The sequence below is a fragment of the Salvelinus fontinalis genome, chromosome 5 (genome assembly GCF_029448725.1).
Source record: "Salvelinus fontinalis isolate EN_2023a chromosome 5, ASM2944872v1, whole genome shotgun sequence".
Taxonomy (NCBI): Eukaryota; Metazoa; Chordata; class Actinopteri; order Salmoniformes; family Salmonidae; genus Salvelinus; species Salvelinus fontinalis.
Genome location: NC_074669.1, coordinates 585,119 through 608,923, shown reverse-complemented (window position 1 = coordinate 608,923; position 23,805 = coordinate 585,119). Strand labels below are relative to the sequence as shown.

The window sequence follows — 23,805 nt, the reverse complement described above, 5'->3', positions numbered from 1 at the left end:
ACACTTGGCATTCAGGCCAAAGAGTTCAATCTTGGTTTCATCAGATCAGAGAATATTGTTTCTCATGGTCTGAGAGTCCTTTAGGTGCCTTTTGGCAAACTCCAAGCGGGCTGTCATGCCTTTTACTGAGGAGTGGCTTCCGTCTTGCCACTCTATCATAAAGGCCTGATTGGTGGAGTGCTGCAGAGAAGGTTCTCCTTTTGTTAGGTTCTCCCATCTCCATCGAAGAACTCTGGAGCTCTATCAGAGTGACCATTTGGTCCTTGGTCACCCCCCTGTTCAATGCCCTTCTCCACCGATTGCTCAGTTTGGCCGGGCGGCCAGCTCTAGGAGGATTCTTGGTGGTTCCAAACTTCTTCCATTTAAGAATGATGGAGTCTACTGTGTTCTTGGGGACCTTCAATGATGCAGACATTTTTTGGTACCCTTCCCCAGATGTTTGCCTCGACACAATCATGTCTCGGAGCTCAACGGACAATTCCTTCAACTTCGTGGCTTGGGTTTTGCTCTAAAGTGCACTGTCAACTGTGGGACCTTATATACACAGGTGGGTGCCTTTCCAAGTCATGTCCAATCAATTGAATTTACCACAGGTGGAGTCCAATCAAGTTGTAGAAACATCTCAAGGACAATCAATGGAAACAGGATGCACCTGAGCTAAATTTCGAGTCTCATAGCAAAGGGTCTGAATACTTATGTAAATAAGATATTTCTGTTTTTAATTTATTTTTAATAGATTTGCTGGAAAAACTGTTTTTGCTTTGTCATCATTGGATATTGCGTGTAGATTGATGAGGGTTATTATTTTTTTTAAATCAATTTTTGAACAAGGCTGTAACGTAATAAAATTTGGAAAAAGGGGTCTGAATACTTTCCGAATGCTCTGGGATACATCAGTTACTCTATATAATCATCATGTCATAGATTCAGTTATTGCTTGATTTTCATCTTTATGTTCAGGATTGGATCCATCAAATCACTCAAGTCTACACTATCTTGTTCATTTTTCCACTTCAAGCATACTCCAGTGTCATACGACTATGTCCTGGTCGCTAAGACAGTGGATGATCCGGAGAAAGATACCTTCAAGATGCAAGAGGCCTTTATCGAGAAACTAAAGATGAAGAACTTGAAGATAACAGTGAGTTATATTACCAGTTTAACAAGCTGTAGAGTTATATTGTTATTAAGCCAAGGCTAGTTTACCGTCCTTTTGTTGTTCTTGTCAAATACATATTAGCTTTATAAGAGTTTTTAAAACCAAATGTAATTATAATCATGTCTGTGTGGCCTTACACTAAGATCAGTTTATCTGCTCATTATTTCCTAGTCAATTATCTTAGCTTTGTTATAAGACATTATAAAGGCTCAGGCCTCTTTTTTAACAAACCTAACACAATGATAATCTAAGACTCAGGCCTCTATTTTACCAAACCTAACACAATGATAATCTAAGACTCAGGCCTCTATTTTAACAAACCTAACACAATGATAATCTAAGCACAGGCGGTAGCACTATAGGTTCAGGGGTGTGTCAGAAAATGTTTCGCTATTTTCACTATCACAATTATCGGAGCACTTGCTGGCGTTCGAATTCCAAGAGTGTTCAAAGCTGTCATCAAGGCAAAGGGTGGCTACTTTGAAGAATCTCAAATATACATTTTGTTTAACCCTTTTTTGGTTACTACATGATTCCATGTGTGTTATTTCATAGTTTTGATGTCTTCGCTATTATTCTACAATGTAGAAAAATAGTCAAAATAAAGAAAAACCCTTGAATGAGTTGGTGTGTCCAAATCTTTTGACTGGTACTGTATTTCTGTGTTAGAAAATTATAGACGACACTGTTGTCTTCTACGGTATCCAAGCTCCAAATGAAGTGTTTGAGAAGTACAGGTATCTACTGAAGGTGTCTGATGCCTGCAACTGGAGTGAACAGCAGGGAAGTGTCCCTCTTTCCACCAGGTAAGTTATGCACACACGCATGCAGAGAGACACACATGCTCGCACGGTCTGATGACTCAACGTATTAGCATGACAAACATGTTAACTTCTTAAAATGAATCATAAACAGATACTCAGTCCTGTCAGCCATGTTAAAATGTCTTCTTTATTTCAGGATCCGCATTGTTCACTTTATCCTGAGTCATGTCTTCCTTAATACAGGAGGTGAGTAGTGCTGTGCCCTCAACCACGCCAGTCCTCCATCTCTGTCTCTCTCTGTCTCTCTCTCTTTCTCTTTCTCGCTCTCTCTCCCTCTCTCTCTCTCCCTCTCTCTCTCTCTCTCTCTCTCTCTCTCTCTCTCTCTCTCTCTCTCTCTCTCTCTCTCTCTCTCTCTCTCTCTCTCTCTCTCTCTCTCTCTCTCTCTCTCTCTCTCTCTCTCTCTCTCTCTCTCTCTCTCTCTCTCTCTCTCTCTCTCTCTCTCTCTCTCTCTCTCTCTCTCTCTCTCTCTCTCTCTCTCCCTGTCTCTCCCTCTCTCTCAATTCAATTCAATTCAATTCAAGGGGCTTTATTGGCATGGGAAACATGTGTTAACATTGCCAAAGTCTCTCTCTCCCTCTCTCTCCCTCTCTCTCTCTCTTTCTCTCTTCTTTCTTTCTCTCTCTCTGTCTCTCTTTCTCTGTCTCTCTCGCTGTCTCTCTGTCTCTCTGTCTCTCTCTCTCTCTCTCTCTGTCTTTATTTATCTTTCTCTCTCTTTCTCTCACACACACACACTGGACCTTTCCTAATGTTCCCTTCCTCATCTGTCCAATCTTACAGAGAACCTGTTTGAACTCTTGAAGAAGAAAGTGTTTGAAGCAAAGTTCTGCCTGCATGAGGTAAAGACAGTAGTCTGCTGCTACCCCCTAGACACCTAGACACCTACACACCTACACACCTACCACCTAGACACCTACCTAGACACCTACACACCTACACACCTACCACCTAGCACACCTAGACACCTACACACCTACCGCCTACACACCTACCACCTAGACACCTAGACACCTACACACCTACACACCTACCACCTAGACACCTAGACACCTACACACCTACACACCTACACCTAGACACCTACACACCTACACACCTACCACCTAGACACCTAGACACCTACACCTACACACCTACCACCTAGACACCTACCACCTACACACCTAGACACCTACACACCTACACACCTACCACCTAGACACCTACCACCTACAACTACCACTAGACACCTACACACTACACACCTACCACCTAGACACCTACACACCTACTACACCTAGACACCTACCACCTACACACCTACCACCCACACACCTACACACTACACACTACCACCTAGACACCTACACACTACACACCTACCACCTAGACACCTACACACTACACACCTACCACCTAGACACTACCCCTACACACCTACCACCTACACACTTACCACCTACACACCTACCACCCACACACCTACACACTACCACCTAGACACCTACACACTACACACCTACCACCTAGACACCTACCACCTAGACACTACCCCTACACACCTACCACCTAGACACACCCTACACACCTACCACCTACACACCTACCACCCACACACCTACACACCTACCACCCACACACCTACCACCTAGACACCTACCACCCACACACCTACACACCTACCACCTACCACCCACACACCTACACACCTACCACCCACACACCTACCACCCACACACCTACCACCCACACACACACCTACCACCTACACACCTACCACCCACACACCTACACACCTACACACCTACCACCCACACACCTACCACCTACACACCTAGACACCTACCACCTACACACTACCACCTAGACACCTACCACTAGACACCTACCACTACCACCTAGACACCTACCCACTACACACTACCACCTACCCACTAGACACCTACACACTACCACACTAGACACTACCCACTACACACTACCCACTAGACACTACCACCTACACACCTACCACTACCCACTAGACACCTACACACCTACCACCTAGACACCTACACACCTACACACTACACTACCCACTACACACCTACCCACTACACACTACCCCTAGACACTACCACTAGACACCTACCCACTACCACTACACACTACCCACTACACACTACCACTACACACCCCACTAGACACCTACCACCTAGACACCTACACACTACCACTAGACACCTACACACCTACCACCTAGACACCTACCCACTAGACACCTACCACCTAGACACCTACACACCTACACACTACCCACTACACACTACCACCTAGACACCTACACACTACACACCTAGACACCTACCACCTACACACCTACCCACTACACACTACCCCTAGACACCTACCACCTAGACACCTACCACTACACACCTACCCACTACACACTACCCACTACACACTACCACACTACACACCTACCACCTAGACACCTACCACCCACACACCTACCCACTACACACCTACCCACTAGACACCTACCCACTACACACTACCACCTAGACACCTACCACCTACACACTAGACACCTACCCACTACACACCTACCACCCACACACCTACCACCTACACACCTACCACCCACACACCTACCACCTACACACCTACCACCTACCCACTACACACTACACACCTACCCACTAGACACCTACCCACTACACACTACCACCTAGACACCTACCACTACACACTACCACTACCCACTAGACACCTACACACTACCACCTAGACACCTACACACCTACACACTAGACACTACCCACTACACTACTACCCACTACACACTACCACCTAGACACTACCACTAGACACTACCACTACCCACTACACACTACCCACTACACACTACCCACTACACACTCCACTAGACACCTACCACCTAGACACCTACACACTACCCACTACACACCTACACACCTACCACCTACACACCTACCACTACACACCTACCACCCACACACCTACACACCTACCACCTACACACCTACCACCCACACACCTACACACCTACACACTAGACACTACCCACACATACTACCCACACACACTACCACCTAGACACCTACCCACTACACACCTACCCACTACACACTACCACACTACACACCTACCACACTACACACTACCACACTACACACTACCACTACACACTACCCACTAGACACTACACACTACTCACTACCCACTACATACTACCCACTAGACACTACCCACTACCCACTAGACACTACCCACTAGACACTACCCACTACCCACTACATACTACCCACTAGACACTACCCACTACATACTACCCACTAGATAGTACCCACTACACACTACCCACTACACACTACCCACTACATACTACCCACTAGACACTACCCACTAGACACTACCCACTACATACTACCCACTACACACTACCCACTACACACTACCCACTACACACTGCCCACTAGACACTACCCACTAGACACTACACACTACTCACTACCCACTACATACTACCCACTAGACACTACCCACTACCCACTACATACTACCCACTAGACACTACCCACTACCCACTACATACTACCCACTAGACACTACCCACTAGATACTACCCACTAGACAGTACCCACTACACACTACCCACTAGACACTACCCACTACACTACTACCCACAGACACTACCCACTACACACTACCACTACACTACTACCCACTAGACACCTACCCACTACACACCTACCACACTAGACACTACCCACTAGACACTACCCACTACACACTACCCACTAGACACTGCCCACTAGACACTACCCACTACATACTACCCACTACACACTACCCACGCATACTACCCACTACACACTACCACACTACATACTACCCACTAGACACTACCCACTACATACTACCCACTAGACACTACCACTACCCACTACACTACTACCCACTAGACACTACCCACTACATACTACCCACTAGACACTACCCACTACACTACTACCCACTAGACACTACCCACTACCCACTAGACACTACCCACTAGACACTACCCACTACATACTACCCACTAGACACTACCCACTACCCACTAGACACTACCCACTACCCACTACATACTACCCACTAGACACTACCCACTAGACACTACCCACTACCCACTACATACTACCCACTAGACACTACCCACTAGACACTACCCACTACATACTACCCACTAGACACTACCCACTACCCACTACATACTACCCACTAGACACTACCCACTACACACTACCCACTAGACACTACCCACTACCCACTAGACACTACCCACTAGACACTACCCACTAGACACTACCCACTAGACACTACCCACTAGACACTACCCACTACCCACTAGACACTACCCACTAGACACTACCCACTAGACACTACCCACTAGACACTACCCACTACCCACTACACACTACCCACTAGACACTACCCACTACCCACTAGACACTACCCACTAGACACTACCCCCTACACACTACCCACTAGACACTACCCACTACCCACTACATACTACCTACTAGACACTACCCACTACATACTACCCACTAGACACTACCCACTACATACAACCCACTAGACACTACCCACTTCCCACTACATACTACCCACTAGACACTACCCACTACATACTACCCACTAGACACTACCCACTACATACTACCCACTAGACACTACCCACTACATACTACCCACTAGACACTTGCCACTAGACACTACCCACTACATACTACCCACTAGACACTACCCACTACATACTACCCACTAGACACTACCCACTACATACTACCCACTAGACACTACCCACTACCCACTACATACTACCCACTAGACACTACCCACTACATACTACCCACTAGACACTACCCACTACCCACTACCCACTACACACTACCCACTACCCACTAGACACTACCCACTACCCACTACCCACTACACACTACACACTACCCACTAGACACTACCCACTACATACTACCCACTAGACACTACCCACTACCCACTACACACTACCCACTACCCACTAGACACTACTCACTAGACACTACCCACTAGACACTACCACTAGACACTACCCACTACCCACTACACACTACCCACTACCCACTAGACACTACTCACTAGACACTACCCACTAGACACTACCACTAGACACTGCCCACTAGACACTACCCACTAGACACTACCCACTAGACACTACCCACTAGACACTGCCCACTAGACACTACCCACTAGACACTACCCACTAGACAGTACCCACTAGACACTGCCCACTACCCACTACCCACTAGACACTACCCACTAGACACTACCCACTAGACACTACCCACTAGACACTGCCCACTACCCACTACCCACTAGACACTACCCACTAGACACTACCCACTAGACACTACCCACTAGACACTACCCACTAGACACTACCCACTACATACTACCCACTAGACACTACCCACTACCCACTAGACACTACCCACTAGACACTACCCACTACCCACTACCCACTAGACACTACCCACTAGACACTACCCACTAGACACTGCCCACTACCCACTACCCACTACACACTACCCACTAGACACTACCCACTAGACACTACCCACTAGACACTACCCACTACATACTACCCACTACCCACTAGACACTACCCACTAGACACTACCCACTAGACACTAACCACTAGACACTAGACAATACCCACTACACACTACCCACTAGACAGTACCCACTACACACTACCCACTACACACTACCCACTACACACTACCCACTAGACACTACCCACTAGACACTACCCACTACACACTACCCACTAGACACTACCCACTACACACTACCCACTAGACACTACCCACTACATACTACCCACTAGACACTACACACTACCCACTAGACAGTACCCACTAGACACTACCCACTACACACTACCCACTAGACACTACCCACTACACACTACCCACTAGACACTACCCACTAGACACTACCCACTACATACTACCCACTAGACACTACACACTACCCACTACATACTACCCACTAGACACTACACACTACCCACTACATACTACCCACTAGACAGTACCCACTACACACTACCCACTACACACTACCCACTAGACACTTGCCACTAGACACTACCCACTAGACACTACCCACTAGACACTACCCACTACATACTACCCACTAGACACTACCCACTAGACACTACCCACTAGACACTACCCAAGTGTCTGGGTTTATCTGATGGAAAAGGAGCTTCTGTGTCAAAGGTATGAATGGCTGCCATAAAGACTCTAAAGGTCGAAGCGATATCGTTGTTTTCCTCTGTTTCTCTGCGTACTGAGAGACGACTGAGCCACTCTCAGAGTTAAACATAGTATTTATTTACTGTCTGAGGAGGACACCTCTGTTCTTGTTAACTGACATTTACACACACACGCACGCACGCACGCACGCACACACACACACACACACACACACACACACACTGAGTATCTGTTGGTCCATGTGATGATTCATTTTTGAAAATGTTAAAACATTTGTCGAGCTAATACATTGAGTCGTGTATGTGTGTGTGTGTGTGTGTGTATTTGAATGCTCCTGACTTTGTGCTTTCAGAGGAAAACTCAGAAGGAACTGAGGAAAAGTTGGGCCAGATGGACTGCCTGTCTCCGGGGACAACCAATCAATGATGTCAGGTTAGTTAGGCCTGTTTCCGGGGACAACCAATCAATGATGTCAGGTTAGTTAGGCTTGTCTCCGGGGACAACCAATCAATGATGTCAGGTTAGTTAGGCCTGTTTCCAGGCACAACCAATCAATGATGTCAGGTTAGTTAGGCCTGTCTCCGGGGACAACCAATCAATGATGTCAGGTTAGTTAGGCCTGTTTCCAGGCACAACCAATCAATGATGTCAGATTAGTTAGGCCTGTCTCCGGGGACAACCAATCAATGATGTTAGATTAGTTAGGTCTGTCTCCAGGGCCAACCCATCAGTGATGTTAGAGTAGTTAGGTCTGTCTCCAGGGCCAACCCATCAGTGATGTTAGATTAGTTAGGTCTGCCTCCAGGGCCAACCCATCAGTGATGTTAGATTAGTTAGGTCTGCCTCCAGGGCCAACCCATCAGTGATGTTAGATTAGTTAGGTCTGTCTCCAAGGCCAACCCATCAGTGATGTTAGATTAGTTAGGTCTGTCTCCAGGGCCAACCCATCAGTGATGTTAGATTAGTTAGGTTCTATTCAAGGCTCTATGACTTCAATCGTGTCACATGTGTCTCTCAGGAACAACAACTGTCTGTCTTTATCTTGTCACCTGTCTGTCTTCATCTCGACACCTGTCTGTCTTTATCTCGTCACCTGTCTGTCTTTATCTTGTCACCTGTCTGTCTTCATCTCGACACCTGTCTGTCTTTATCTCGTCACCTGTCTGTCTTTATCTCGACACCTGTCTGTCTTTATCTCGTCACCTGTCTGTCTTTATCTCGACACCTGTCTGTCTTTATCTCGTCACCTGTCTGTCTTTATCTCGTCACCTGTCTGTCTTTATCTCAACACCTGTCTGTCTTTATCTCGACACCTGTCTGTCTTTATCTCGTCACCTGTCTGTCTTTATCTCGTCACCTGTCTGTCTTTATCTCGTCACCTGTCTGTCTTTATCTCGTCACCTGTATGTCTTTATCTCAACACCTGTCTGTCTTTATCTCGTCACCTGTCTGTCTTTATCTCGACACCTGTCTGTCTTTATCTCGTCACCTGTCTGTCTTTATCTCGTCACCTGTCTGTCTTTATCTCGTCACCTGTCTGTCTTTATCTCGTCACCTGTCTGTCTTCATCTCGTCACCTGTCTGTCTTCATCTTGACACCTGTCTGTCTTTATCTCGACACCTGTCTGTCTTTATCTCGACACCTGTGTGTCTTTATCTTGTCCCTGTCTGTCTTTATCTCGTCACCTGTCTGTCTTTATCTCGACACCTGTCTGTCTTTATCTCGTCACCTGTCTGTCTTTATCTCGACACCTGTCTGTCTTTATCTCGACACCTGTCTGTCTTTATCTCGACACCTGTCTGTCTTTATCTCAACACCTGTCTGTCTTTATCTTGTCACCTGTCTGTCTTTATCTCGACACCTGTCTGTCTTTATCTCGACACCTGTCTGTCTTTATCTCGTCACCTGTCTGTCTTTATCTCGACACCTGTCTGCCTTTATCTCGACACCTGTCTGTCTTTATCTCGACACCTGTCTGTCTTTATCTCGACACCTTTCTGTCTTTATCTCGACACCTGTCTGTCTTTATCTCGTCACCTGTCTGTCTTTATCTCGACACCTGTCTGTCTTTATCTCGACACCTGTCTGTCTTTATCTCGACACCTGTCTGTCTTTATCTCGACACCTGTCTGTCTTTATCTCGTCACCTGTCTGTCTTTATCTCGACACCTGTCTGTCTTTATCTCGACACCTGTCTGTCTTTATCTCGACACCTGTCTGTCTTTATCTCGACACCTTTCTGTCTTTATCTCGACACCTGTCTGTCTTTATCTCGTCACCTGTCTGTCTTTATCTCGACACCTGTCTGTCTTTATCTCGACACCTGTCTGTCTTTATCTCGTCACCTGTCTGTCTTTATCTCGACACCTGTCTGTCTTTATCTCGACACCTGTCTGTCTTTATCTCGACACCTGTCTGTCTTTATCTCGTCACCTGTCTGTCTTTATTTCAACACCTGTCTGTCTTTATCTCAATGCCTGTGTGTCTTTATCTTGTCCCTGTCTGTCTTTATCTCAACACCTGTGTGTCTTTATCTTGTCCCTGTCAGGAACTACTTTGGAGAGAAGGTGGCTCTGTACTACCTGTGGCTGGGCTGGTACACCCTTCTGTTGCTCCCTGCAGCTCTGTTAGGGGTCGTTGTCTTCCTCTACGCGCTGGCTTTCTACAACACCTCGCCACTTATGTGAGTGTGTGTATGTGTTCTCTGTGTGTAATATTACCATGTAATAACCTATATGTAGGCATCCACCTGGTTAATAATGTTTTTCTTGTAGAAAGGAGGTGTGTGAGTCTAACACGATCATGTGTCCGCTGTGTGACAAGAGATGCAAAGTGTGGCTACTCAGCGATACCTGCCTCTACGCCAAGGTACTCGCTCACTCACTCTCTCACTCACTCGCGCACTCACTCGCTCAGTCACTCACGTACTCACTCACTCATTAGTAAAAAATATATATATTTTTTCTTTGAAAAACAATAAAACTCGACAAGTATCAATACAAAAGCATTTGCCTCCAGAACAGTCTGAATTGTTCAGCGCATGGATTATTTAATTTTTTGAGGGGTGGGGAGGGGTGCAATTTTGGGGTGGGGGGGTGGAATTCTTCCCGAATTTAGTGATATTCAATTGGTAGTTATGATCTTGTCTCAACGCTGCGAAGGTTGCGTCCTCCGAAACATGACCCGCCAGGCCGTGCTGCTTCTTAACACACTACTCTCTTAACGCCGAAGCCAGCAGCACCAATGTGTCGGAGGAAACACCATTCGACTGACAACAGATGTCAGCTTACAGGCGCCCAGCCCGCCACAAGGAGTCGCTAGAGCCAAGGAAGGCCCCCCGGCCAAACCCTCCCCTAATACGCTGGGCCAATTGTGCCCTGCCTCTGGGGCTCCCGGTCACATCCGTCTGTGACACAGCCTGGAATCAAACCCCAGGCTGTAGTGGATCCTCAGCACTGTAATGCAGTGCCTTAGACTGCTGAGCCACTCGGGAGCCTTTACAGCATGGATTCTACAAGGTTTCGGAAAACGTTCCACAGGGATGTTGGTTCATGCTGACGCGATGGCATCACACATTTGCTGCAGATTGGACGGTGGTAATTTCACGCTGGTGGAGCTGTTGACGTGGTCCTCCAGGGTCTTGAGAAGGTACTGTCATGGAGCTGGTGACGTGATCTTAAAGGGTCTTGAGAAGGTTCTGTCATGGAGCTGGTGACGTGATCTTAAAGGGTCTTGAGAAGGTACTGTCATGGAGCTGGTGACGTGATCTTAAAGGGTCTTGAGAAGGTTCTGTCATGGAGCTGGTGACGTGATCTTAAAGGGTCTTGAGAAGGTTCTGTCATGGAGCTGGTTCCTCATTGGGGTTCCAAATGAAGGACAGTGTTGAAGGCCACTTCTTCCACATGGAAGATGCCACTGAAGACCTTTTTGTAGGCGGTGATGTCAATGACCCTTTGCGTAACAGTCGGCTGCCGTGCTTGCCAGTAATTCCAGCACCTCAGCTGGATCTCTTAACTCTTGTCGTTCTCAAACACCGCCATGACCATTGTCTTGACTTGGTTTGAGGACAGGCATGCAGAGCTTGCCAGCCCCTGGAGGGAAATGGAGGAGAACTGGCCATTTCTTGAGGTAAAACATGAGCAGCTCAGATGACTTGTGCTGGGTGGCTTCAGGGGCTCCCAGATTTAACTGGTAATCATTCCTTTATTTCTCTGGAGGGGAGTTTGTGTAGGAGTAAAAGTACACTAGGCTGGGCTCCTCGACACAGGGATCGCTTTAGGGTAGAGTCTGCTCAGTGGTAGAGCCTCAGAAAGCCTGTCTCTGTGGAGCCGAAGATGTTGTTTTTTAGTATATATATTCTTTCAAATCTATTCTTTCAAATCTGGAAAGAAATTGAAGCAAGAATTCACAATTCTCAAAGTGCAATACATCTTTAAATATTTAATATGAAATATGTTTTATGTTATTGTATTTCTTTCAAATCAAATTTTATTTGTCACATGCTCCGAATACAACAAGTGTAGACCTTACAGTGAAATGCTTACTTACAAGCCCTTAACCAATAATTCTTTAAGAAGTTTATTTTAAAAAGTGTTAAGAAAGAAATTGAAAATAAAAGTAACAAATAATTTAACAGCAGCAGTAAAATAACAATAGCAAGGCTATATACAGGGGGTACCGCTATTTTATTTAACCTTTATTTAACTAGGCAAGTCAGTTAAGAACAAATTCTTATTTTCAATGACGGCCTAGGAACAGTGGGTTAACTGCCTTGTTCAGGGGCAGAATGACAGATTTTGTACCCTGTCAGCTCGGGGATTCAATCTTCCAACCTTTCGGTTATTAGTCCAACGCTCTAACCACTAGGGTAAGGCTTAAAACAAACAAAATAATTAAATACAATCTCACCATCAAATATCATTGAGTATTCTCATGGTTTGCTACTGCATTATAAACTGTGGTGGTGCAGTGCTCTAAGCAATGTTCTCCTGCTTCGAGCTTCATGAATTCACACCCAGTGCTGGCCAAACATTTAATTAATCTGATTCATTGAATTAATTTGATTCATTTTTACCTTGGCAGCACAGGGATTTGAACTTGCAACCTTTCGGTTACTAGCTCAACGCTCTAACCACTAAGCTACCCTGCCGTTATTGAGTCAATGTGTGGGGGCACCGGTTAGTCAAGGTAATTGAGGTAATATGTACATGTAAGTAGAGTTAAAGTGACTCTGCATAGATAATAAACAGAGAGTAGCAGCAGCGTAAAAGAGGTGTCTGGGTAGCCCTTTGATTAGCTGTTCTGGAGTCTTATGGCTTGGGGGTAGAAGCTGTTAAGAAGCCTTTTGGACCTAGATTTGGCGCTCTGGTACCGCTTGCTGTGTGGTAGCAGAGAGAACAGTCGATGACTTGTGTTGCCTTCCTCTGACACCGCCTGGTATATAGGTCCTGGATGGCAGGACGCTTGGCCCCCGTGATGTACTGGGCCGTACGCACTACCCTCTGTAGTGCCTTGCTGTCGGAGGCTGAACAGTTTCCATACCAGGCAGTGATGCAACCAGTCAGGATGCTCTCGATGGTGCAGCTGTAGAACCTTTTGAGGATCTGAGGACCCATGCCAAATCTTTTCAGTCTCCTGAGGGGGAATAGGCTTTGTCGTGCCCTCTTCATGACTGTCTTAGTGTGTTTGGACCATGATAGTTTGTTGGTGATGTGGACACCAAGGAACTTGAAACTGTCAACCTGCTCCACTGCAGTCCAGTCGATCAGAATGGGGGCGTGCTCGGTCCTCCTTTTCCTGTAGTCCACAATCATCTCCTTTGTCTTAATCACATTGAGAGGTTGTTATCCTGGCACCACACGGCCAGGTCTCTGACCTCCTCCCTATAGGCTGTCTTGTCGTTGTCAGTGATCAGGCCTACCACTGTTGTGTTGTCTGCAAACTTGATGATGGTGTTGGAGTCGTGCCTGGCCATGCAGTCATGAGTGAACAGGGAGTACAGGAGGGGACTGAGCACGCACCCCTGAGGGGCCCCCGTGTTGAGGATCAGCGTGGCAGATGTGTTGTTACCTACCCTTACCACCTGGGGGCGGCCCGTCAGGAAGTCCAGGATCCAGTTGCAGAGGGAGGTGTTTAGTCCCAGGGTCCTTAGCTTAGTGATGAGCATTGAGGGTACTATGGCGTTGAACACTGAGCTGTAGTCAATGAATAGCATTCTCACATAGGTGTTCCTTTTGTCCAGGTGGGAAAGGGCAGTGTTGAGTGCAATAGAGATTGCATCATCTGTGGATCTGTTGAAGCGGTATGCAAATTGGAGTGGGTCTATTTTCTTCTAAGCTTATGTGATTACAGAGGAAACTAAAGGATTAGCCCATTCAGCTGAAACCACAATATTTAAATACAGTAACCACCAAAGTTATTGGCACCCTTGCCAAAGATGAGCAAAAATGACTGTGTAAAATAAATACTACAAGTACTGAGCTATATTGTATGCTCCCAAAAATTTGAAGAGTATACTTTTTTGTGCTATATTGTATGCTCCAAAAATGTTCAAGATTATACTCTTTTGTACTAATACAATTGCTCAGGAAAATATATTTTGTTAAACAAGTAATAATAACATTTCTCAAAGGGATAGGTTTAACAAGTTATTGATACTCCTGTTTTCAATACCTGCAAGGATAACAACACTGAGCTTTTTTTGTAGAATTGTTTTTGAGATTGGAGACGTGACGACCCTCCCTCTCTGTCTGACGTATTTTTATGAGATTGGAGACGTGACGACCCTCCCTCTCTGTCTGACGTATTTTTATGAGATTGGAGACGTGACGACCCTCCCTCTCTGTCTGACGTATTTTTATGAGATTGGAGACGTGACGACCCTCCCTCTGTCTGATGTATTTTTATGAGATTGGAGACGTGACGACCCTCCCTCTGTCTGATGTATTTTTATGAGATTGGAGACGTGACGACCCTCCCTCTCTGTCTGATGTATTTTTTTGTTTCACATTGTGAGGGATCTTAGACATACATAATCTTTCCAGAGGCTGGATACCCTTCGGTTTGTGCTTATGGACTGACTGCCCTTTTCAATTCAAACCCCCATGTTTTCAATGGGGTTCAAGTCTGAAGACTGAGATGCCCATTGCTAAAAATGTTCTTTATAGATTTTGATGTGTGCTTGGGGGCTATTGTCTTGCTGGAAGATCCACTTGCAGCCAAAAGCTTCAGCCTACTGGAAGAGGAAAGCGGGTTTTTGGCTACAATGTCCTTGTGCTTGGTAGAGTTCATGATGACATTGACCAGTGGAAGCAACAACAAAAAAAGACCCATTAAATCAAATATCCACCACTATATTTTGACAGTAGGTATTATTTTCTGTCTATGCATCCTTCTTTCGACACCAAACCCACAACTGGTGCGCGTGTGAACACTACAAAAATATGTGTTGTGGAACTGGTTTCTAACAAGTGTCGTCTCTTTCTCTACAGGTCAGCATCCTATTTGACAACGAGGGGACGGTTATGTTTGCCATGTTCATGGCAGTATGGAGTGAGTCTATACATATGATATTACCTTAAATATATGTCTACTATGTTCATGGCAGTATGGGGTGAGTCCTATATACTCCAGTAGTTCCCTAAAGATATGTTATGTTTTCAGTGCTGAGAAAGCTACAGATGTAGGATCTCAATTTGACCTGTATTGTTGCAACTAAATAATCTTGCAGCAAAAGGATTTTAACGTTCAGTCGATAATGTTGCTTGATCTGTGGTTTGGTCAAAATGAAGTTACATTAAAAGTGGGATACTGTTAATTTAACCATGTGTTAGTGTGGGTTTTCATTGAATTTATGTCAATCACGAAGCTCATCTGCATTTCCCAGCAACAAATTAAGATCCTACACCTGTACTAATAAGAATCATTGGTTACCAGTTTGTTTCTGCTCTCTTGCTAACTCCTGGAATTGTCTTGACGTTTGGTGTGACAATGAGTGACAAGGTGTTGGCCAGATAGCAGACACAAATCTGGAACTTATGTTGTTGTTTTTATGTTATTATCAGGTAGTCTTAAAGATATGTTATTATGGGATAGTCTTAAAGATATGTTATTATGGGGTAGTAACTTAAAGATATGTTATTATGGGATAGTCTTGCATACTCTCCTTCCAGACTCACATCAAACATCTCCAATCCAAAGTTAAATCTAGAATTGGCTTCCTATTCCGCAACAAAGCATCCTTCACTCATGCTGCCAAACATACCCTCGTCAAACTGACCATCCTACCAATCCTCGACTTCGGTGATGTCATTTACAAAATAGCCTCCAAAACCCTACTCAATAAATTGGATGCAGTCTATCACAGTGCCATCCGTTTTGTCACCAAAGCCCCATATACTACCCACCACTGCGACCTGTACACTCTCGTTGGCTGGCCCTCGCTTCATACTCGTCGTCAAACCCACTGGCTCCAGGTCATCTACAAGACCCTGCTAGGTAAAGTCCCCCCTTATCTCAGCTCACTGGTCACCATAGCAGCACCTACCCGTAGCACGCGCTCCAGCAGGTATATCTCTCTGGTCACCCCCAAAACCAATTCTTCCTTTGGCCGCCTCTCCTTCCAGTTCTCTGCTGCCAATGACTGGAACGAACTACAAAAATCTCTGAAACTGGAAACACTTATCTCCCTCACTAGCTTTAAGCAACAGCTGTCAGAGCAGCTCATAGATTACTGCACCTGTACATAGCCCATCTATAATTTAGCCCAAACAACTACCTCTTTACCTACTGTATTTTTTTATTTTTTTATTTTGCTCCTCTGCACCCCATTATTTCTATCTCTACTTTTTTCTATCTCTACTTTTTTTTATTTATTATTATTATTATTTTTTTTTTTACTTGCTATATTGTATTTACTTCGCCACCATGGCCTTTTTATATTTTTATTTATTTATATATATATTTTGTTTGCCTTCACCTCCCTTATCTCACCTCACTTGCTCATATTGTATATAGACTTATCTTTCACTGTATTATTGACTGTATGCTTGTTTTACTCCATGTGTAACTATGTGTTGTTGTATGTGTCGAACTGCTTTGCTTTATCTTGGCCAGGTCGCAATTGTAAATGAGAACGTGTTCTCAATTTGCCTACCTGGTTAAATAAAGGTGAAATAAATAAAATAAATAAAATATGGTAGTAACTTAAAGATATGTTATTATGGGATAGTCTTAAAGATATGTTATTATGGGGTAGACTTGCATATGGTAGTAACTTAAAGATATGTTATTATGGGGAAGTCTTGCATATGGTAGTAACTTAAAGATATGTTATTATGGGGAAGTCTTGCATACGGCAGTACCTTACAGATATGTTGTGGTTTTAGCGCTGAGATACAGTACTGCTGTCGTTGTTTCTCCAGCCACCTTGTTCCTGGAGTTCTGGAAACGACACAGAGCCTCCTATACATGTGAATGGAAGGTGTTCGACTGGTGTGAGGAGGAGGTATGGTCTCGCTAAACACATTCTCTTTTTGGTCAATTTTTGTTTTCTGATTCTGATCTGTATATGTACATGTCCCGACTGAACCCCTTGGAATAGGGCCCTGTGAAAGTGGTGGGATTGTTGTCGACCGAGTGTTATAATAGCCCTATGTTCCTCTATCTGTAGGAGGAGCTGATCCTGGAAATAGTGAACAATGCAGAATGTGCGCCTAAGGAACACAAGCACTCCTACCTACGCAGCACCCTGGTCCTCATCCTGGTCACTCTTATAGTGAGTGCCTATTTTACAAACGGCTTGTTTGAAACCAGTTTGAAAGGCACATCTGGACCACAACTTATGGTCTAAAGATGAATCTGGCTTCATCTCAAGACAGCTCCATATAAGGACAGTTCTGAGCAGTATCAAGACAGCTCCATATAGGGATAGTTCTGAGCAGTATCAAGACAGCTCCATATAGGGACAGTTCTGAGCAGTATCAAGACAGCTCCATATAGGGACAGCTCCATATAGGGACAGCTCCATATAGGGACAGCTCCATATAGGGACAGCTCCATATAGGGACAGCTCCATATAGGGACAGCTCCATATAGGGACAGCTCCATATAGGGACAGCTCCATATAGGGACAGCTCCATATAGGGACAGCTCCATATAGGGACAGCTCCATATAGGGACAGCTCCATATAGGGACAGCTCCATATAGGGACAGCTCCATATAGGGACAGCTCCATATAGGGACAGCTCCATATAGGGACAGTTCTGAGCAGTATTTCCTAAAGAGAATGTTTTTATAGCTGCTGCTGATCATCGGCCTGGCCCATGCCCTGGTGGTGTTCCGGGTGGTTGCCACGGTGATGTTGGCTGAAGGATCATGGGAGTTCCTGAGTGACCACTCCAACACGGCCGCTGTGATACTAGGAGCAGTGCTACACTACTTCACCATCACCATCATGACACGGGTACACACTGTGTGTGTGTGTGTGTGTGTGTGTGTGTGTGTGTGTGTGTGTGTGTGTGTGTGTGTGTGTGTGTGTGTGTGTGTGTGTGTGTGTGTGTGTGTGTGTGTGTGTGTGTGTGTGTGTGTGTGTACAGATTGATGAGTTGGGTGTGGCCCATGGCTATTTCCCTGTCTGTAATCCTGCTAGTAATTGAACCATTTACCCTTTATCCTTTATCTGATTGTGTTCTTCTATTTTTGTAGGTCAACAGGATTGTGTCGCTGAAACTCTGTGATATAGGTTGGTGACATTTTACATGATTCAAAGTACTTTTCAGTTCGCGGGGAGTTTTTGTGATATTTGCGTGCAAAAAATGCTTGATTTGCTGCGGCAATTTGGATATTTTGCATGGCAATATGCAAGGCTTTGGTCCAATTCGGATATTTTGCATGGCAATATGCAAGGATTTGGTCCAATTTGGATATTTTGCATGGCAATATGCAAGGATTTGGTCCAATTTGGATATTTTGCATGGCAATATGCAAGGATTTGGTCCAATTTGGATATTTTGCATGGCAATATGCAAGGATTTGGTCCAATTCGGATATTTTGCATGGCAATATGCAAGGATTTGGTCCAATTTGGATATTTTGCATGGCAATATGCAAGGCTTTTGTACAATTTGGATATTTTGCATGGCAATATGCAAGGATTTGGTCCAATTCGGATATTTTGCATGGCAATATGCAAGGATTTGGTCCAATTTGGATATTTTGCATGGCAATATGCAAGGCTTTTGTACAATTTGGATATTTTGCATGGCAATATGCAAGGATTTGGTCCAATTCGGATATTTTGCATGGCAATATGCAAGGATTTGGTCCAATTTGGATATTTTGCATGGCAATATGCAAGGCTTTTGTACAATTTGGATATTTTGCATGGCAATATGCAAGGATTTGGTCCAATTCGGATATTTTGCATGGCAATATGCAAGGATTTGGTCCAATTTGGATATTTTGCATGGCAATATGCAAGGCTTTTGTACAATTTGGATATTTTGCATGGCAATATGCAAGGATTTGGTCCAATTCGGATATTTTGCATGGCAATATGCAAGGATTTGGTCCAATTTGGATATTTTGCATGGCAATATGCAAGGATTTGGTCCAATTCGGATATTTTGCATGGCAATATGCAAGGATTTGGTCCAATTTGGATATTTTGCATGGCAATATGCAAGGATTTTGTACAATTTGTTGCGAAAATGCGCTGACGGAGGGAAAAGGTTTGTTGACGTGTGGCTTGATTGAACCGCATTATGCAGAAATAGTTCCGTGATTTGTCAAATTTGCAAGCCTCCCATAATATGCGGGGAATTGTTGGTTTTGCAAAACATTTTGCGATCACAGAATCGCAAGAATCCTGGAGGGACTACATTTTGAAAGTTACTCTGTAGACTGTCATTTTGTGGTGTGGTTGCGATTTACAAGTGTTCACATTTGGTTTGTCTTTCAGAGGAGAATCAGTCGTTTGCTGCCTCTGAGAGAAGCTTCACCGTCAAGATGTTCACCTTCCAGTTCTTCACCCTCTTCTCCTCTCTCTTCTACGTTGCCTTCTTCCTGGGCAGGTGAGATCTCCTCAGTCTAATCATCTGGTATGATGAAGAGTGTTTGTGAACGTAGAGAAGAGAAAGAAACAGCCTGAGAGGTTTGAGTTCCGTTACATTGTTTGTGGAGCATCCTGTGCTGGAGTTTCTTCCTTTTTGTTGATGAGATTTCACTCCCGGAGCAGCTGAATAAACCATAGGTGTGCATATAACACTTTGTCAATGCAATTAAGAGTAGTGACATGCTGGATGAATTACAGTAGTGACATGTTGGATGAAGTTAAGAGTAGTGACATGTTGGATGAAGTTAAGAGTAGTGACATGTTGGGTGAATTACAGTAGTGACATGTTGGATGAAGTTAAGAATAGTGACATGTTGGATGAAGTTAAGAGTAGTGACATGTTGGGTGAATTACAGTAGTGACATGTTGTTTGAATTACAGTAGTGACATGATGGATGAAGTTAAGAGTAGTGACATGTTGGTTGAATTACAGTAGTGACATGTTGTTTGAATTACAGTAGTGACATGTTGGATGAAGTTAAGAGTAGTGACATGTTGGTTGAATTACAGTAGTGACATGTTGGTTGAATTACAGTAGTGACATGTTGGATGAAGTTAAGAGTAGTGACATGTTGGATGAATTACAGTAGTGACATGTTGGATGAAGTTAAGAGTAATGACATGTTGGATGAAGTTAAGAGTAGTGACATGATGGATGAAGTTAAGAGTAGTGACATGTTGGATGAAGTTAAGAGTAGTGACATGTTGGATGAAGTTAAGAGTAGTGACATGATGGATGAAGTTAAGAGTAGTGACATGTTGGTTAAATTACAGTAGTGACATGTTGGATGAAGTTAAGAGTAGTGACATGATGGATGAAGTTAAGAGTAGTGACATGTTGGATGAAGTTAAGAGTAGTGACATGTTGGATGAAGTTAAGAGTAGTGACATGTTGGATGAAGTTAAGAGTAGTGACATGTTGGATGAATTTCAGTAGTGACATGTTGGATGAATTACAGTAGTGACATGTTGGATGGAGTTAAGAGTAGTGACATGATGGATGAAGTTAAGAGTAGTGACATGTTGGATGAAGTTAAGAGTACTGACATGTTGGATGAATTACAGTAGTGACATGATGGATGAAGTTAAGAGTAGTGACATGTTTGATGAATTACAGTAATTACATGATGGATGAAGTTAAGAGTAGTGACATGTTGGATGAAGTTAAGAGTAGTAACATGTTGGATGAATTACAGTAGTGACATGTTGGATGAAGTTAAGAGTAGGGACATGTTGGATGAAGTTAAGAGTAGTGACATGATGGATGAAGTTAAGAGTAGTGACATGATGGATGAAGTTAAGAGTAGTGACATGTTGGTTAAATTACAGTAGTGACATGTTGGATGAAGTTAAGAGTAGTGACATGTTGGATGAAGTTAAGAGTAGTGACATGATGGATGAAGTTAAGAGTAGTGACATGTTGGATGAATTACAGTAGTGACATGTTGGATGAAGTTAAGAGTAGTGACATGTTGGATGAAGTTAAGAATAGTGACATGTTGGTTGAAGTTAAGAGTAGTGACATGTTGGATGAATTACAGTAGTGACATGTTGGATGAAGTTAAGAGTAGTGACATGATGGATGAAGTTAAGAGTAGTGACATGTTGGATGAAGTTAAGAGTAGTGACATGTTGGGTGAATTACAGTAGTGACATGTTGGATGGAGTTAAGAGTAGTGACATGATGGATGAAGTTAAGAGTAGTAACATGTTGGATGAATTACAGTAGTGACATGTTGGTTGAATTACAGTAGCAAAATGTTGGTTGAATTACAGTAGTAAAATGTTGGTTGAATTACAATAGTGACATGTTGGATGAATTACAGTAGTAAAATGTTGGTTGAATTACAATAGTGACATGTTGGATGAATTACAGTAGTGACATGTTGGTTGAATTACAGTAGTAAAATGTTGGTTGAATTACAGTAGTGACATGTTGGATGAATTACAGTAGTGACATGTTGGATGAATTACAGTAGTAAAATGTTGGTTGAATTACAATAGTGACATGTTGGATGAATTACAGTAGTGACATGTTGGATGAATTACAGTAGTGACATGTTGGATAAATTACAGTAGTGACATGTTGGCTGCTCTTCTCAGGATAAATGGACACCCCGGTGGCTACGTGCGGATAGCAGGGAAGTGGAGGCTGGAGGAGGTGAGGGATCCTGAAGGGATCCAGGAACATTTTTAACAATTTGATTATCCTTCACAAATACTGTTGAAATGGGAGTGGAAATTTACCTGATGCTAGCTAAATGCTGTATGTCGTCCCCGTGTCGTCCCCGTGCAGTGCCACCCCAGTGGCTGCCTCACAGACCTGTTCATCCAGATGGCCATCATTATGGTTCTGAAACAAACGATCAGCAACGTCTTTGAGTTCGGAGGCCCGTAAGTCTACAACAACACAAGTACATTGCTGCGGTGTATGTTGATGAGGGAAAGTTGATTTTACATATCTTATTGTTATGGACAGATTTGGGTTAGACATGAATGAAACAGGTGATACTTAAAGTTAGTGCTAGGACTGCCTCCGAGAGAAATGTGTGGTCAGGGGTTGGCAGAGCTCCCACTAAACCAGACCATGACCCTATATTGAATGGTCTGTCCATTTGAGTGCCCAGGTCCATCATTCAGAGCCGTTTCCTGTCTGTGTGTACAGCTGGTTCAACAGGTGGCTAAAGAGGCGGAGGACTAAGAAGCTACAGAGGAAGTGTTCCCACTGTTACAAGAAGGCAGACCAACAGACCAATCGGTGGGAAGAGCTGTGTGAGATCTGCAAGCTCAGTGATTGGCTAAGAAACTACCGTCTCAACGACGTGAACTCTTTCAGTCTCTTCAATGAGTTCCTGGAGATGGGTACGTCACAGATGACCAGGGCAAGGGGTCAGGGGTCAGCCTATTCAGAGGTTATGTTCTAATATCCACACTAGTATAACGTATTTAATATACCATTTAGCAGACCCTTTTTATCCAAAGAGTCTTACAGTCATACATTGTTCGTATGGGTGGTCCCTGGAATCGAACCCACCAACTTTGGCGTTGCCATGCTCTCTACCAAATGACCTTAACAGGACCGCTCAGAACGCAAACCGGTCAACACAACACACTCAAGTAGCACCATCAATACCACTGACGCAAAAAACCAAGCTATTTCACAGGAAACTGTGCTCCTCCTTGGTCTCAGGAAGTCAGTAGTGATGCCTTCTGCTACACATGCACAATACATGGCTTCATTGTAAGTGGTGCGTTAGTGTGAATATTGGACCAGAGGCCGTATGCTTTGTGGGTACAAGTCATTGTAAGTGGTGCGTTAGTGTGAATATTGGACCAGAGGCCATATGCTTTGTGGGTACAAGTCATTGTACAAGTCATTGAAGTCATAGTTAGTTTGAGACTAAATGTTATTGTTTTG

The 23,805-nt window shown here is 44.3% G+C and overlaps 1 protein-coding gene across 1 annotated transcript in view; it reads left to right on the top strand.

Moving 5' to 3' along the window:
- The window catches only part of LOC129854881 (anoctamin-9), a 33,928-nt gene that overhangs the window by 5,489 nt on the left and 4,634 nt on the right, over nt 1-23,805 (top strand). The window contains exons 3-18 of the mRNA XM_055922011.1: nt 1,019-1,141; nt 1,829-1,965; nt 2,120-2,169; nt 2,761-2,819; nt 8,626-8,705; nt 10,823-10,957; nt 11,049-11,142; nt 15,765-15,825; nt 17,697-17,779; nt 17,945-18,049; nt 18,573-18,737; nt 18,980-19,016; nt 20,235-20,346; nt 22,491-22,548; nt 22,684-22,781; nt 23,053-23,249. Of these exons, the coding sequence (XP_055777986.1) occupies nt 1,019-1,141; nt 1,829-1,965; nt 2,120-2,169; nt 2,761-2,819; nt 8,626-8,705; nt 10,823-10,957; nt 11,049-11,142; nt 15,765-15,825; nt 17,697-17,779; nt 17,945-18,049; nt 18,573-18,737; nt 18,980-19,016; nt 20,235-20,346; nt 22,491-22,548; nt 22,684-22,781; nt 23,053-23,249 (1,594 nt within the window). The remainder of the gene's footprint in view (nt 1-1,018; nt 1,142-1,828; nt 1,966-2,119; nt 2,170-2,760; nt 2,820-8,625; nt 8,706-10,822; nt 10,958-11,048; nt 11,143-15,764; nt 15,826-17,696; nt 17,780-17,944; nt 18,050-18,572; nt 18,738-18,979; nt 19,017-20,234; nt 20,347-22,490; nt 22,549-22,683; nt 22,782-23,052; nt 23,250-23,805) is intronic.